Genomic DNA, 13,781 nt, shown 5'->3' on the forward strand with positions numbered 1-13,781 from the left:
TACTTTCCAATAAATGTGATTGTGATTTAAAAGGCAGATTATTATTATTCTACACATTAGCCATCAATATAAATGAATTCTTTTCAGATGGCCAATTCCTACATTAAAAATGAATGGAAATATAGTCTTTAAAAAAATAATAAAAATCACTCTGTGGATATTGAATAGAATGAGTTTACTGAAATAAATTAGTTTTCAAAAATATTCCAATTGAGGCGTTTGCATTTGTGGCATTCATGTTAATAATAATGCATTGTGAGGATGTCTAGCATTCCCAATGCTAGTAAGGCTGCAAAAAACAGCGTTGCCACAGAAACGAGCAAACATTGCCTTGAATCGGCTTTTAGTTAAAAATAGTCTTGCGAAAAACAATCTCTCTGTTTATTCCAAGTCGGCCGCCTTCCACTCCTCCCTTGCCGATATTATTGATTAGCGTTACAGGCTTCGGTGCACACACGCTCGATCACGCACACACAAAAACACACACACACACTTAGCATCCAGGCCGTTAGGGCCGGTAATGATATGCATGCAGAGATCATGACAACATCATTATGGCTGCAGGCTGTTTGTCTAGTTGACAGCCAGCCTGTGCTGAGGTGTGCCTTAGTATGTGTGTGTGCGCGCACACACACGCACACATACCCATTTATACACACGCACACAACCCCATTCCCTCCTAAGTGATTTATTGACGCCGGACTGAACTTCCACCCCCTCCTTTCTTCTTCCTCCACTCCCTCTCTCATTCCTCTCGCTTGCCCACATACACCCCCCCCCCCCTCCTCCTCCTCCCAATCCATCAGCCCCACCATCCCTCGGCCCCGCCTGCCCAGGGGAGACACAATGATTTCTTGTTAGAGAACTCCAACTACTAAATGACATCTTCAGTAGGGAGGAAAGGAGCAAAAGGGGATGGAGAGGGGGGGAGGACAGAAGGAGAAGGAGAGGTGCGGGGGTGATGAAATGGGAGAGGAGAGGATTGGGTGGCGTGGAAGTGTGACAATGAGGCGAGGATGTGGGAGGGCGAGGAGAAATAGACGGAGAAAGGGGAGGTGGAAGGCGGGGGAAGAAAATCGACAGTGAGTGGGGTGGTGGGGGGGGGGCGATTCTGTGACAAGTCAAAAGTGAAACGATTGAGATGGTGAAATGAACGGAGAGAGAGGACGAGTAGGCAGCAGGAAGGCAGTGACCTGATTTAAAGTGAAATCCAGCATGGACCGTATACGTCTGCGAGGAAGACGAAGGAAAGTGAAGATAAAGAAGAAGTCAAAAGAGACGCAGGTTGCAGAAGAAATGGAGAATTAAAAAAAGAAAAAAAATCAAGACAAAAGAAATGAAAGGAGTCGTCATGACAGACGGGCGCAATGATGAGAAAAAAAAATTCTCATCTAGTGTAGGACTGAATTGCGCATGGGGATCCTATTTAAACACCTTGTGGATGTTTGAGGAAGGACTGACATAACGTCAGGGAGGGAAAAAGTAGAAAGAGAATGAGAAATATGCAATATGAGATGTTGCTCACCTGTTTGTGCATTTCAATGTTAAGGCCGTAGGACATCTCGTAATACTGCAACACATACAAACAAACCGTTAATCAAAGATGGAGTCGTGATTGAAAAATCAATACAACTTGCTTGCCACTATAATGTCCTGATTTGAGTGAAAGTGTCACTGAGGTATTAATTGAACCTGCTTTCACTTTGTAAGAATTTGTCAATTTGTAAAAAACATTTTTAAAACAAAATGGCTGTTTTACATGGGGCACTATTGAGTGACGACTGTGTACAAGAACTTACATTTTCACCATGTGCTTGTAATTTGGTGAGTTTTCTGGCATGTTGAGGCCCAGAAAAAGGTGATTCATTCTCCAGAAGACTAATAATAAACAATTCCAATAGGGCATAGACACCGTCTGGTGCTCTGGCTCTAATAATAAACATATTGTCACATTAATACCACCATTTTCTTTTTTAGTAGCTCTGCTGCTTTATTATTTTATATTGTGTTTTTTTGTTATATAGTTTCACTACCAAGCATGGTAACATGGAAAACATCACATTTCCGCTTCGACAAAGTAACAAGTTTTCGGAGAAATAATTTGGATTTTATTTTGAAAAATCCAATTGTTGGTTTCTATTTATGTTTAATCGTGTATCAAATATTCAATGCGCTGTTTTAAAACTAAACACTTGCATCAAATGTAAAAAAAGTTATTTCTCAAAACATTTTAAAAAATAATATTTTTCATGGAGAACTACAGAAATCAGAAATGCTATGCTGAAATTGCGCCTTTAAATTGGACAATAACATGTTTTCCCATGCACATGCGTTTGGGAGATGTCTGGTCAACAAGCACATTAACACGTCCGGACAATTTGACAGAGCATCATAATAAACTTGAATAAAAATTGTGATCATCAGGTGGGGAAGGGGCAACCAATGATGAGACTATAGCAAGTATACACTGTACAAAAATGAAACTGGTGCCACAATATGACTTTACTCTTATCTAAAACCTTGACTTTTCTACCATTTCTGACTGCAGTCTGTAATATCACCTTGGACACTGAAAGTCATCAGCACTCAAAAACGAGGCTGAAGGGCGTCCGCGAGGCCTCAAAGTGAGCACGAGCGAGGAGGGAATATTGTCGGACCGCTGCAATAATCACGTCTAATTTGAGCTATTTGAACCTTCTGGCTCTAAGAGGAGCTGTGAGGAGCACAGAAGAGAGTGGAGAGCCAATGAGAGACAGGTGGTTCTCTCTCTCTCTCTCACTCTCTCTCGACGGAAAAGGAAAGCATTTTCAAGTCGGATGCCTCGCAAAGTGACAGGCTGACATTTGCTTTTCAGAGAGGAGATTGGCAAGTTGCAGCGCCAGAACATTCTGGCAGGATGGGAGGAGAGGAGATGGGCAGGGGTTGTCTCTCTGCAGACATCTTTCTTGGCACACTGTGAGTGTTTGAGTGTGTGTGCGTACATGCAGGTGTGTATTTGTGTTGCTGTTTGTCTGTGCCTCCATAAAAGATGCCTTTCCTGGCAGCTGGCAGCTCCACTTGACAGTTGGTGTGCCAAGTTTCGCCTGTTGCTTAGCAACAGCCAAACTCACCCCAAATCAGCCGCCAGGAGAGGAGACCTCGCCTACCCCTCAAACCTCCCCCTCCCCTTTTCTTAGCCAGAGCCAAAACTTCAACCCTCATCCCCTCCACCCCCCACACAATTCCCAGCTCAGTGCCAGGAATGCCACATAGCGTTTTTTTTTTTTTTTTTTTTGGCAGGGCCCAAGTGGGTTCTTGGCAGCCGGCACTGGTTCAGCTGCAGTGGCGAGGGGTTCAGATGGCAGGCAGAATTCCCGCTGACTGAACGGACCCAAATATTCACAGGACGTTACGCTAATGGCACCGCCGCGGCGCAGCGCAGCCAAGTAGAGACACACATTAACCTCAAAATTGTGCGCGCCTCATTTGTTTTAGCAGCAGCATTTCCATACTTTTGCATTCGTGGGTGTGACCTCGCTTATTACATCCAGAAACGTGTAAAGCCGTTACATTTTGCTTCAGGTACTTTATTGATTAATCAGGCCTGTCACTATACGTCGCTGACACAGATAGAGGAACAAAGATTTTTGTCCCAAGTAAATGATAATTTTCACATCATTGGAAAGAAATGAAGTGGGTATTTAACTGAAATGGAACAGCGATAATTTGGCTCGCAGTTAATCACAACCTTATTTGAGAGACAAATTGCCGTCTTTTGAAAAACCATTTAAACTCGACTAAAAATTCTAGGTGAGCACAAAGGGAAATCTGGAGGAGTGCGTTTGATGAAGCTCGGCAAACGCTTACTGGATATCAGCCTTTAGAAAGGTAGGATAAAGGCACACAGTTTGTTTAGCCCAGAAGTCCACGTTGTCGATGCACGCCCATGTGTTGTTTACTCTCCGATAGAACGTGCATGAATGTGTGTGTGGTCTTGCGTGTGGTTCCCGGTGGGTGTTTAGCAGCTGTTAGCAGATGAAAAGGACCCAGACGACTTGGCTCACCATAACGTAGTGTCTCTGGATCTCCGTCTTCTCGGTGGCCAGTTTCTCACATTCCAGCTTCAAACTGCAATGGGAGGAAATGGCAGAAGGGAAAACTGCTGTTAACATCTAAAAGTTGGGATTTTACTCCGAATAAATAAAAAACTGCACATCTCAGTTGGCCACAAAGGTCTCTCTTGCCCTTTCGCCATGTAACACAAACACTGAAAGGACGGTTGAGGGGCGTTAAGGGCAAGGTGATGACAGGCCATTAGCGCCTCGTAGCAGAGGAGAAATAGACAAGTCGCACTTCGATCCTGACATCCAGGCAAGGTGTCGCTCTTTTCTTGGTTCAAAGTGACCTTAAATGCTTGTTTTTCTTTGCCAGCGACTTATAATGAATGCATTGAAAAATAAAAACACAACTAATTAGGAGGTCTGTAAAGGTACGTTATCAGCCTAACATACATTCCGGTTGGAGCCATATAAGTCATGCCGAGATACAGCAAAAATTGTTGTAATTTAATAATACAGTATTGTAATTTTTTTTTTAAATGAATGAATTACAACCCTGAAAAGTTTGAAGATTTATAGAAACGTCGCATCTGAATTCTTACTTATTTAAATCAACCAGACCATGTTCTTATTCATCTATTTCAACTTCATCCCTTATCTACATACTCCTTTTACATAGTGCCCCTAGTGTTCAAACCGAGACATGACATAACTGAAATGCCTTGTATTTCACAGGCCGCAATTAAGTGAAATGTGAAATGGCAAGACATAAAAGACATGTAGTTGGACATTAAAATGTCACCATTGTTAAATTGGGCGAAAATTACGCCATGTTCAAGAAAAGTATGATTTGATCAAACAGCTTTGTTTATTTTTGTACATGTTATGTCACTTTAATGGGCCGTAATACTGTCTAAAAATAATTATGAAAACAGACTTTCTAAATTATGACTTTTAGTCATTTAAAAAAAAAAAAATCTTGTTTTGCTGAAAAAAAATGCTGAATAATGAAATTTTCTTCCGAAGAATTTAAAAAAAAATTTGCTTTTTTCCTAAAACAATGAATAAAAAGTTTTTCACAAAACAACTTTTTCATAAGACTCTTCCCTAGAGAATACATTTTAGTTCATTCCTACTGTTTTTCTTGTAAACTTATGTACATAGCATAAATATAACAATCCCTTGCACAAGGTGGCATAATTTAGACAACAATATCCAATCTGCATCGCCCCCCCCCGCCCCCCACCCTCGAAACAGGCTACAAATATGGCCATGTCTCTAATTACCACTCTTCTGTTGAACGTGTGCCCCTGAATGGAAGAGACACACGCACACACCACAGATGAGGCGGCCAAACACCTCTCCCTTGTGTCCCATATCTTTGTGTGTCTGTCTCACCACACGGGCCAACAGGTCCCTTCTGTCCCCTAAAATTGGATAATGCTTTTGGCCAGATCTGCAAACTGACACGCACGTAATGCTCTTCTGCGTTCGTGTTGCAGCAGCCCTCCCTCGTCCCCGGAGAGGCAGTATTTTGGGGCCCCGTTTACGCTGATTTGTTTGCAGGCAGCAAATAGATTGATAGGGGGAAGCAGCGGTGGGCAATGTGTATGTGCGCGCGTGCACGCGTGTTGATGATGTGTGTCTTGTGGGCGGGTTGCGTGGCGGAGGAAAATTAGAATATGATTAATACGGCAACATTACACCCCCCGGCCGCAACAGGTAATAACAGCCCCATCAGCTTCCTTTCCACGCACACGCGTGCACACACACACGCACATAATTGACTCATTTATCATTGCCAGCCCGTGGAGGAGAAGGGGAATGAGGGAAGTGAGGGAGCCGAGCGGCACAAGAAAGAAGAGGCGGTGGCGGCCAAAAGGTGGAGGGGAGTAAGGATTAAACCCCTCCAACGCCACCCCCTTCACCTTATAGATTTTATTACAGTGCAATTGCCTCTCGGCACAACTGTGCAGCATGTGTGTGCGCTACCGTCCTCTTGTGTTGGATACATTAGAAATATCAATAGAGTTTTTGCTTTGTCAGGGAATAATAACCTCTGAAAAGTTTGAAGACGATCAGAAGATCAAAATGCATTGGACTAAGACCTCAGCCACCTCTTCATGAACTTAATTAAAAATCCTTAAAAATAAATAAATTAAATTAATTTCATTAAAATAAATAAAAATCATATATATATATATATATATATATATATATATATATATATATATATATATATATATAAATAATCGTAAGGTAGCCAGAGGTTTTCACCCCTAATTGTGATTGTCAAATGACTTCACTTTTTGTTTGTTAGTAATCTTCATTTATTTGTATGATGTGCATTTGATCGAACCACATGTACAGGATACTTCATGTTGCTCCAAATAACGTCCTTCAAGGTTGAAAACGTGCTCATTATTATGAGAGAGCTGCAGGAAGGGACGCGCGGAAAGAAAAGGAAGGAACGAAAGTGGAGGAGAGCGGTGGGCAGGAAGTGGGGAGTGATTGGCTGTCATAATTAGGCTTTAGCTTGGTGCCATTTAGAGACGGTGGGAGGAGAGAAGCATGAAAGGGGGGAACGCGTGTGTGTGTGCGTCAAATCTTTTCCCTGGTGGTGACAGAAGATAAGGTGATCAGCTGAATGTGCTACAAATCTGCAGCCCGTCACTTTTTCAGACAGCTGTGTCTGTGTTGCATTGCTGATGAACACACTCGCACGCGCACACACATCACTCAAAGCAAAGAAGCGTGTAAAGCTGTATACATTAGCCAAAACGCTGCATTTATTAGGCAACACGCACCCACGCATAGGCACAAACCTGCTGGATGAACACGCGTGCGCGCACACAAAGAGGGTCAAAAGGAAGCCGCTTCAAGCATCTAATTAAGATGCTGCACTTTAAGAAATGTCCCAGGTGGCGTTTAAATCGCAAGCCTTTTGTTTTCCTTACTTTCATTTTCATTTGCTCGGATTTTTTAAAAGCGGCAACACTCCTGTGCCATTTTCAGGTGGTTCGTTTTCCAAGTCGCACTGGCTGCAGCCAAGCAGCGCAATCAATTTGGCCTCGATTGCTTCTAAAAAAGAACCGATTCAAATCAACAATCAGCCGCACACAATCGAGCGAAAACAAAAAAGGAAGCAACGCCTGCTGTGATCCACTTCTATTATTTTGCTTTTATGTCCTTTGTAATCTTGTTGACGCACAATTATAACAATTTGCGGCCTCATCCTACAAACACAGGCAAAAAAAAAAAAAAGCCCCCTGTCAAAAAAATGTGATTTTGCAACATTTGAAATAAACACGCTCCTTGACTGTGGAGAGGCTTTGGGAGGTTCCCCAAGTGTGTAATGACTTAAATATGGATAGCCCTTCAACTAATGTTTAGTCTCTTCAATAAATCATTCTCAATTAGGTGTATGAATTGTCACCTGGCAACGGCACAAAGATGTTGATTTACAAATAAGCGTCATCTCATCTCACTTTATAATTATGGAAATGATTCCACTGGTAGGTCTAGCTTGACGGATGCTTTGGCCACGCTACTACTTAAACGCTTTTTAAATGGTTTCAGTGGCACGTTTAAAAAGGATGTAAACCATCTTTGCGGTTAAAAAAGATATCAGTCGCCACTAAGTCTTATTGATCGTGACATCACCGTAATCGCACGCGCGCGCGTTAGAACCGTTTAGGCTCCCGGCCTGCAGGGCTGTGACTGTTCGCTTTACATCTCATTAAGTATTGATCAACCGTTCCTTGCAAATCCACCACAAAAAAACAAAACAAAAAAAAACTGCTCTCTCTCTCTCTCTCTCACACACACGCACACGAGCCCACCCAACTCGCTTGTGTACACTTTCATCATCTTTCAAGGGTGTTCACAACATACGCACACACAAACCAAAGGATGGATGTTGTTGCACAGCAGCAGGCCAAGCGAACTTGTATCTGTCATCGCGCTCATTGCTCGGCCACACACTCGCAAATCTAAAACCACAAAAGCATGAAGCATCCCTCTCACAAACACAATGTCACCATAGAGAGTTGATTAAATCAAATGTTTACAAACACTGTGTGTGCTGGTCGGTGCATATGCGGTACGCTGGCTTTTCCCCAACTTTGGCTGAAGCAAGGCACATACTGGATTTGAGTTTTACATTGGGAAGAATCTCAAACACAAATGGCAAATAATAATAATAATAATAATAATAATAATAATAATTGTACACTTTGTTCACTATAAATTGCTGGCATAGTTAGATGATTAAATAAATAAATCATTTTTGGACTGTTCATTTGGTATAGTGGTTCGTTTGGTTGACTTTAGCACTCAGTGATGTTGTAAATGCTCAGTTTGTCTATTTGTGCCACATGACAGACTGGCGACCAGTCCAGGGTGTTGTCCGCCTTCTGTCCGAATTAAGCTGCAGCTCTCTGTGACCTTCAACAGGATAAGCGATTGACAAAATGTATGGATGGAAAAACTAAGTGATTAATTGTTCATAAATACCACAAGATGGCGTTGAGTCAAAAATGAAACCACTCAAATCGCCACCATAGTTCCTTGGCACCAAAATGCCACAAGATGAAAATGAATGAAAATGAAGCTCCTCAATTCAACTTCAATCTAGTTCTATGACACCAAGATCAAGTATCACTGTACACTAAACAAATTAGACTTTAAAGACACCTGGCAGATATTTAATGGTGAGGAAACAGGTAAGTATCACCAAGAAGAGTTTTATAGGTCTTGCTGAAATTATCAGGATTTTTGATTTGATTTTTGATTTTTTTTTTAAACTCCCCACCACCACTCCCATGCATTTCAATGGCCATCAATTCTATGCAGATTTTTGCTCGGCCCGGTACTGGCAGTCAACCGTCAATTGTCAACTATAACCTCAGCTCTAAAGACTTTTAATTACAAAATTACACACTAAGACAATTAATGTTTTGCCAGGATGTCAAATGAAAGGCTATTTTATGTCTTCTAAGATTATTAGAAGAATTTTCCAGAGTCAGTCTTTTCTCGATGACAACACCGTTTTTCAAAGTTTCCGCTTGCGATCTTTTTTGGAAACACTCGTGTAACATCGGCGCATATATAAAAGCCTGACTTTTAATCTTCATGTGTGGGTCCCGTCTCAGATTAAATGTTTTAAGAATAGAAAAATTATTGTGCGCGCCAGGCCTTACTTGACATTAGAAGTAGTATTTGCAAGCCCATTGACAGTCAGGTTTGTCCATTTTGTTCCTGACTCCAGTTCAATTAGCATTGTGAATCGCAACCCTGACCAGGGCATTTATTGCATGACGCTTTTTCGCTTCAATTGTCAAGGTCGCATGACACACTTGTGCAGCATGGGGTGTGTGCGTTTGTCTGTACTAACAGCAGTCTAGTGCGCGCAAAGAAGAGTAGAAGGGCTTCAAACATGAGTGGTAGCATGTTAGTAGTGACTGAAGAGCCTCTATGCAGACCACACGCGCGCCAACATTCACTTCGAGTTGCCTGTGCGTGTGAGCATGGAAATGTGTGTCGAAAAAAATTGAAGTAATTAAAGCTCCCTTGCCTCAGTCTGTTGATTAAAGGCTGGTTTGTTAGCGTACACCAAAAAAAATAAAAGTAAATAAAAAAAAAATCAGAGCTGCTGACCCACCAAAGACTTTAATTAGTCCTTCTCTCTCCTACTAATCTTCCTCATCGCTACATACCTACCACGCCGCCAAACATTTGCATTTGTGCACGTAGCCCGCCGCGACACACATACACCGACCCGCCACACACGCAGTTGTAGCTCATCAGTGCTAATCCCTTCCCCTCCGTCTCTTTCCTGCTGTCTAATCCAACATCTATCGGAATCCAGCTACCGTCTCGGCAGCCAAAATACACACGTAAGCTCTGCTATTTCTAGGCAGCATCTATTTGTGTGCGCAGATAATTAGGGAGCCATGCACGCGTGTGCGTTTTAAGCACGTACATCATCACCCGGCGCGTTGAAGTCTGCAGTCAAACACCTCAGCAGTGAAGAAGGCAACAAGTGTTTTTTCTTTCATCACGAGGCCGGTCCTCCACGCAACCACATGAGGATATGTGGTCATAATGACATCAGCAAAACATCAACATTTGCCACTGGGAAATGACTAAAGTGTCTTTTAGGAGGTGCTAACCGCTTCAAAAGGTAACTTGGCTGAGAATTGAGACTGGGACTTTATAATTAATCTGAATTAATCACATTTTAAACTGGTGTGTACAACAAAATCAACATGATTAACAGTGTGCAGCAGCTCTGAAAATGGAACTACAGGGGGTTTCTCGGTTTACGAGGATTTCTGTTTCCGACGTAGCACAAATTTGTGGCAACGCGTCACAGTCCATTAGGGCTGGGTTTAAAAAAAACAAAACTGATTGGTCGATATGGAATCGATTTTCCCTTTCAAGCCTGATATCGATTTATAAAACCTTGAATGGATTATTTTGATACGTCTTTTCCTCACATAAATTCACAAGAAATTTTAATTAAACAAAAAACAAATTTCTGCTCTTGTTTTCTTGAAATTTACTGTTTACATAAATTGAAAAGTATGTTCTTACATTTCTGAAAAACCTGAATTATTGGACTTTAAGACAATGCAGAATTTTTGTTATTTTTATTAATAAACTAAATAATTTAACCAGTTACTGTCTCCACAAAATGTTATTTGGAATTTAACGTTTGTGGAGTTTTTAATCACGCTGATATTTAAGAATTGATATTCCATAATTAATCAATATTGGATTGAATTGAATTGGGAAAAATCTTGTGAATCGAAAACGAATCGATTGAGAAAAGTAGAATCGATACTCAGCCCAACAAAATACAGTGAACCCATGCCTGTTTGCCTTGTGTACAAACTGATTACATCGCCGCACAACTCCCTCCTAAACAAGAGGCTCAACGTACATGACTATCCCAAAATTATTAACAATTTCACAAAAGGCATGGATGTCAAAAGGATCAAAAGCTGTATTTCACTGCTCGCTCATCTGCAAGCCAAAAGGAACAGGTTCCTAGCCACCTGCCAGACTAAACATCCAATCCATCAGTATAAGGAATTTGCATGGCTCAAACTATTGCCCACGTTCATCGGCCACAAGTATGCTTCAAGTCAGACAAGGTGTAGGTTTTTCCTATTGCACATTTTCCTGGAACTCATATAACTGCCTGCTTAGGATGGAATCTGCAGCTCACCCGATCCAAATCTATTCTATTCAATTATTGTGTATTTAGAGAGGCGTGTTTGGCACCAGGGCACCACTCCAGTTGTTTTGCAACACAAGAGGGAGGCACTGAACTGGTGCCAGGAGAGCAATCAACACCAGGCTGACTCACTCGCAATGAACGCCTTGATTTGTCAAGATCAATCCAACGGGTGCTTCACATATTCCCCGCAAATATTTTTGTATTTTACATAAAGACGTGGCCATAACCTGAGCTTACGCATTTGTTTCGTAGGCTAAATATTTTTCCAACATTCACCAAACACTGACAAGAAAAAATGTGTGAGTAGGCACATCCAAGAGACAAAATGAAATTTGTGAAAAAGGAAAAGACATTTAGACCTGAGAGTAAAATAAGTAGGCAGGAAGAAGTCTTCAAGGGGATTTATTTTTGGCACTAACATACTCTTAAGTGGTCTGTCAACAGAGTGGGGGGGGGGGGGGCAAAATAAACATTATCTCTTGATGGTTCAATTACTAGCATCATATCAGTGCGCAGATTTTTTTTTTTTTTTTTAAATCATAACTGGTTCATCCATGGGCGGCACGGTAGTCGAGTGGTTAGCACGTCCGCTTCCCAGTTCTGAGGTCTCCGGTTCGAGTCCAGGCTCGGACCTTCCTGGGTGGAGTTTGCATGTTCTCCCCGTGCCCGCGTGGGTCTTCTCCGGGTACTCCGGTCTCCTCCCACATTCCAAAGACATGCATGGCAGGTTAATTGGGAGCTTTGAATTGTCCCTAGGTGTGCGTGTGAGTGTGGATGGTTGTTCGTCTCTGTGTGCCCTGCGATTGGCTGGCAACCAGTCCAGGGTGTCCCCTGCCTACTGCCCAGAGCCAGCTGAGATAGGCGCCAGCAGCCCCCGCGACCCTTGTGAGGAATAAGCGGTCAAGAAAATGGATGGATGGATGGTTCATCCATCTATTTTTGTTGTCCTCGTTAGGGTTATGGGTGAACTGGACCCTATCCAAATTTCTGGGCAAAAGCCAGGGACTGGTCGCCACTCGAGTATTCCTAATTGCATTTATGGACAATAGCGTCTAAAACAGGGAAGTCAAACACACGGCCCATGGGCCAGAATCAGCCCGAAAGTGGGTCAAATCGGGACCGTGACTGCAGTTTTGCTCTAAAATTAAATGCGACAAATATTGTCCGCTGCAAACAATTGCACTCATTTAGAAATTTCAGATTGCTGTGCAATAACAAAATCGGAGCGTTTTCAGAAAGTACTGGTCATTACCAAAAAAAACAAAAAAACAAAAACAAAACAGGACAGGATAAATTTTGACCTTATAGGCCACGGACATGCTGGTCTGGGCGTATTATCTGGTAGTAATGATACCCACCAAGATGAAGGAGGTAAGGAAAAGGATTGATCAATTAACCAACTGGTAGACCATCTGTTAATTGTCAAATTTACAATTCATTGGCAAATGGATTACTATCCCCATTCCAAATAAGGACACATCAGACAGTCCACCCTCTGGCAGCATCGCCGCCACAACTCATTGCACCAAACTACTCACAAAGACAGCTGCACAAGAACACCCCTACACACGCGCGCACGCACATGCACATGCACACGCACGGTTCTGAGGGAAGCTGCAGTAGCCACAGGGGTTAGAGGACTCGATATGGGAGAGTGTACAAAAGAAGTTTGAAGTGGGACAGAAAAAAAAAAAAAAAAAAAAAAAAAAAAAAAAAAGAGGGCGGGGATGGGATGCTGGCCAGCTAAATCAAAGCAGGATGAGAAGAGGATAAGAATGGGGGAGTGGGGGGGAGGGGGTATGAAGGTGTGCCAAGACGAAGGGGAGGGGGGGTGCCAGAGCTAAGCCAAAATCCCTCATTCAAAGACTCCTGCACACAAACCACCCAATAAACAACACACATTAGCCTGTATGTACACTACAGTCTAATGAAAGGTTGAAGAATGGGCTAATTTTTATGTTTTTAATAAAGAAAAATTGCACTGTATTGTATAAAATATGAGAATGTGATTTTCCCCTTAATCCCACTGACGCAATGTGTTACTTTTTTTAACACAACAATTCTGAAATTTTAGTATTGTAAAGTTATCCAGTGGGGAAAATGTTTATACCTGCTAGATTGAGCATCAATAACGAAACGGATCGAAACGTTCAAATCCTTATCACTTCCCATCCCTGACATGCACCTGTGATACTGCGTCTGCAGGAACTGGAACTCCTCCTTGATGCGGTCCAGGGTCTCTGGGTACGTCAGCTTCAGCGACTGGGGGGTCCCCGATGCCGCGGCCGCTGCTGCGGCGGCCGCCACCACGGACGCCGAGGACCCTGGGGGTGGCTGCAGAGGTGCCTGAGGACAATAAAAGACAGACAAGAGTATTGACATGTGACACGGGCGCAACAAGGGGTGACAATGAGGCATGATGGTGGCACTCGCATGGCGGGTGGCAGGGGATGCCTGTTACCAAGTGTCATAGCCGACGCTGCCATTTATGAATGGGT

At 42.6% G+C, this 13,781-nt stretch overlaps 1 protein-coding gene across 6 annotated transcripts in view; it reads right to left on the reverse strand.

Moving 5' to 3' along the window:
• tle2a (TLE family member 2, transcriptional corepressor a) overlaps positions 1-13,781 on the reverse strand; it is a 42,818-nt gene that overhangs the window by 11,479 nt on the left and 17,558 nt on the right. For all 6 annotated transcript variants that reach the window (XM_077535516.1, XM_077535512.1, XM_077535515.1 and 3 more), the window contains exons 2-4: positions 13,469-13,629; positions 4,044-4,107; positions 1,526-1,570 (exon numbers count right to left, since the gene is read on the reverse strand). In XM_077535516.1, coding sequence (XP_077391642.1) covers positions 1,526-1,570; positions 4,044-4,046 — 48 coding nt within the window. In that variant the 5' untranslated portion in view covers positions 4,047-4,107; positions 13,469-13,629. The remainder of the gene's footprint in view (positions 1-1,525; positions 1,571-4,043; positions 4,108-13,468; positions 13,630-13,781) is intronic.

The sequence above is a fragment of the Festucalex cinctus genome, chromosome 10 (genome assembly GCF_051991245.1).
Source record: "Festucalex cinctus isolate MCC-2025b chromosome 10, RoL_Fcin_1.0, whole genome shotgun sequence".
Taxonomy (NCBI): domain Eukaryota; kingdom Metazoa; phylum Chordata; class Actinopteri; order Syngnathiformes; family Syngnathidae; genus Festucalex; species Festucalex cinctus.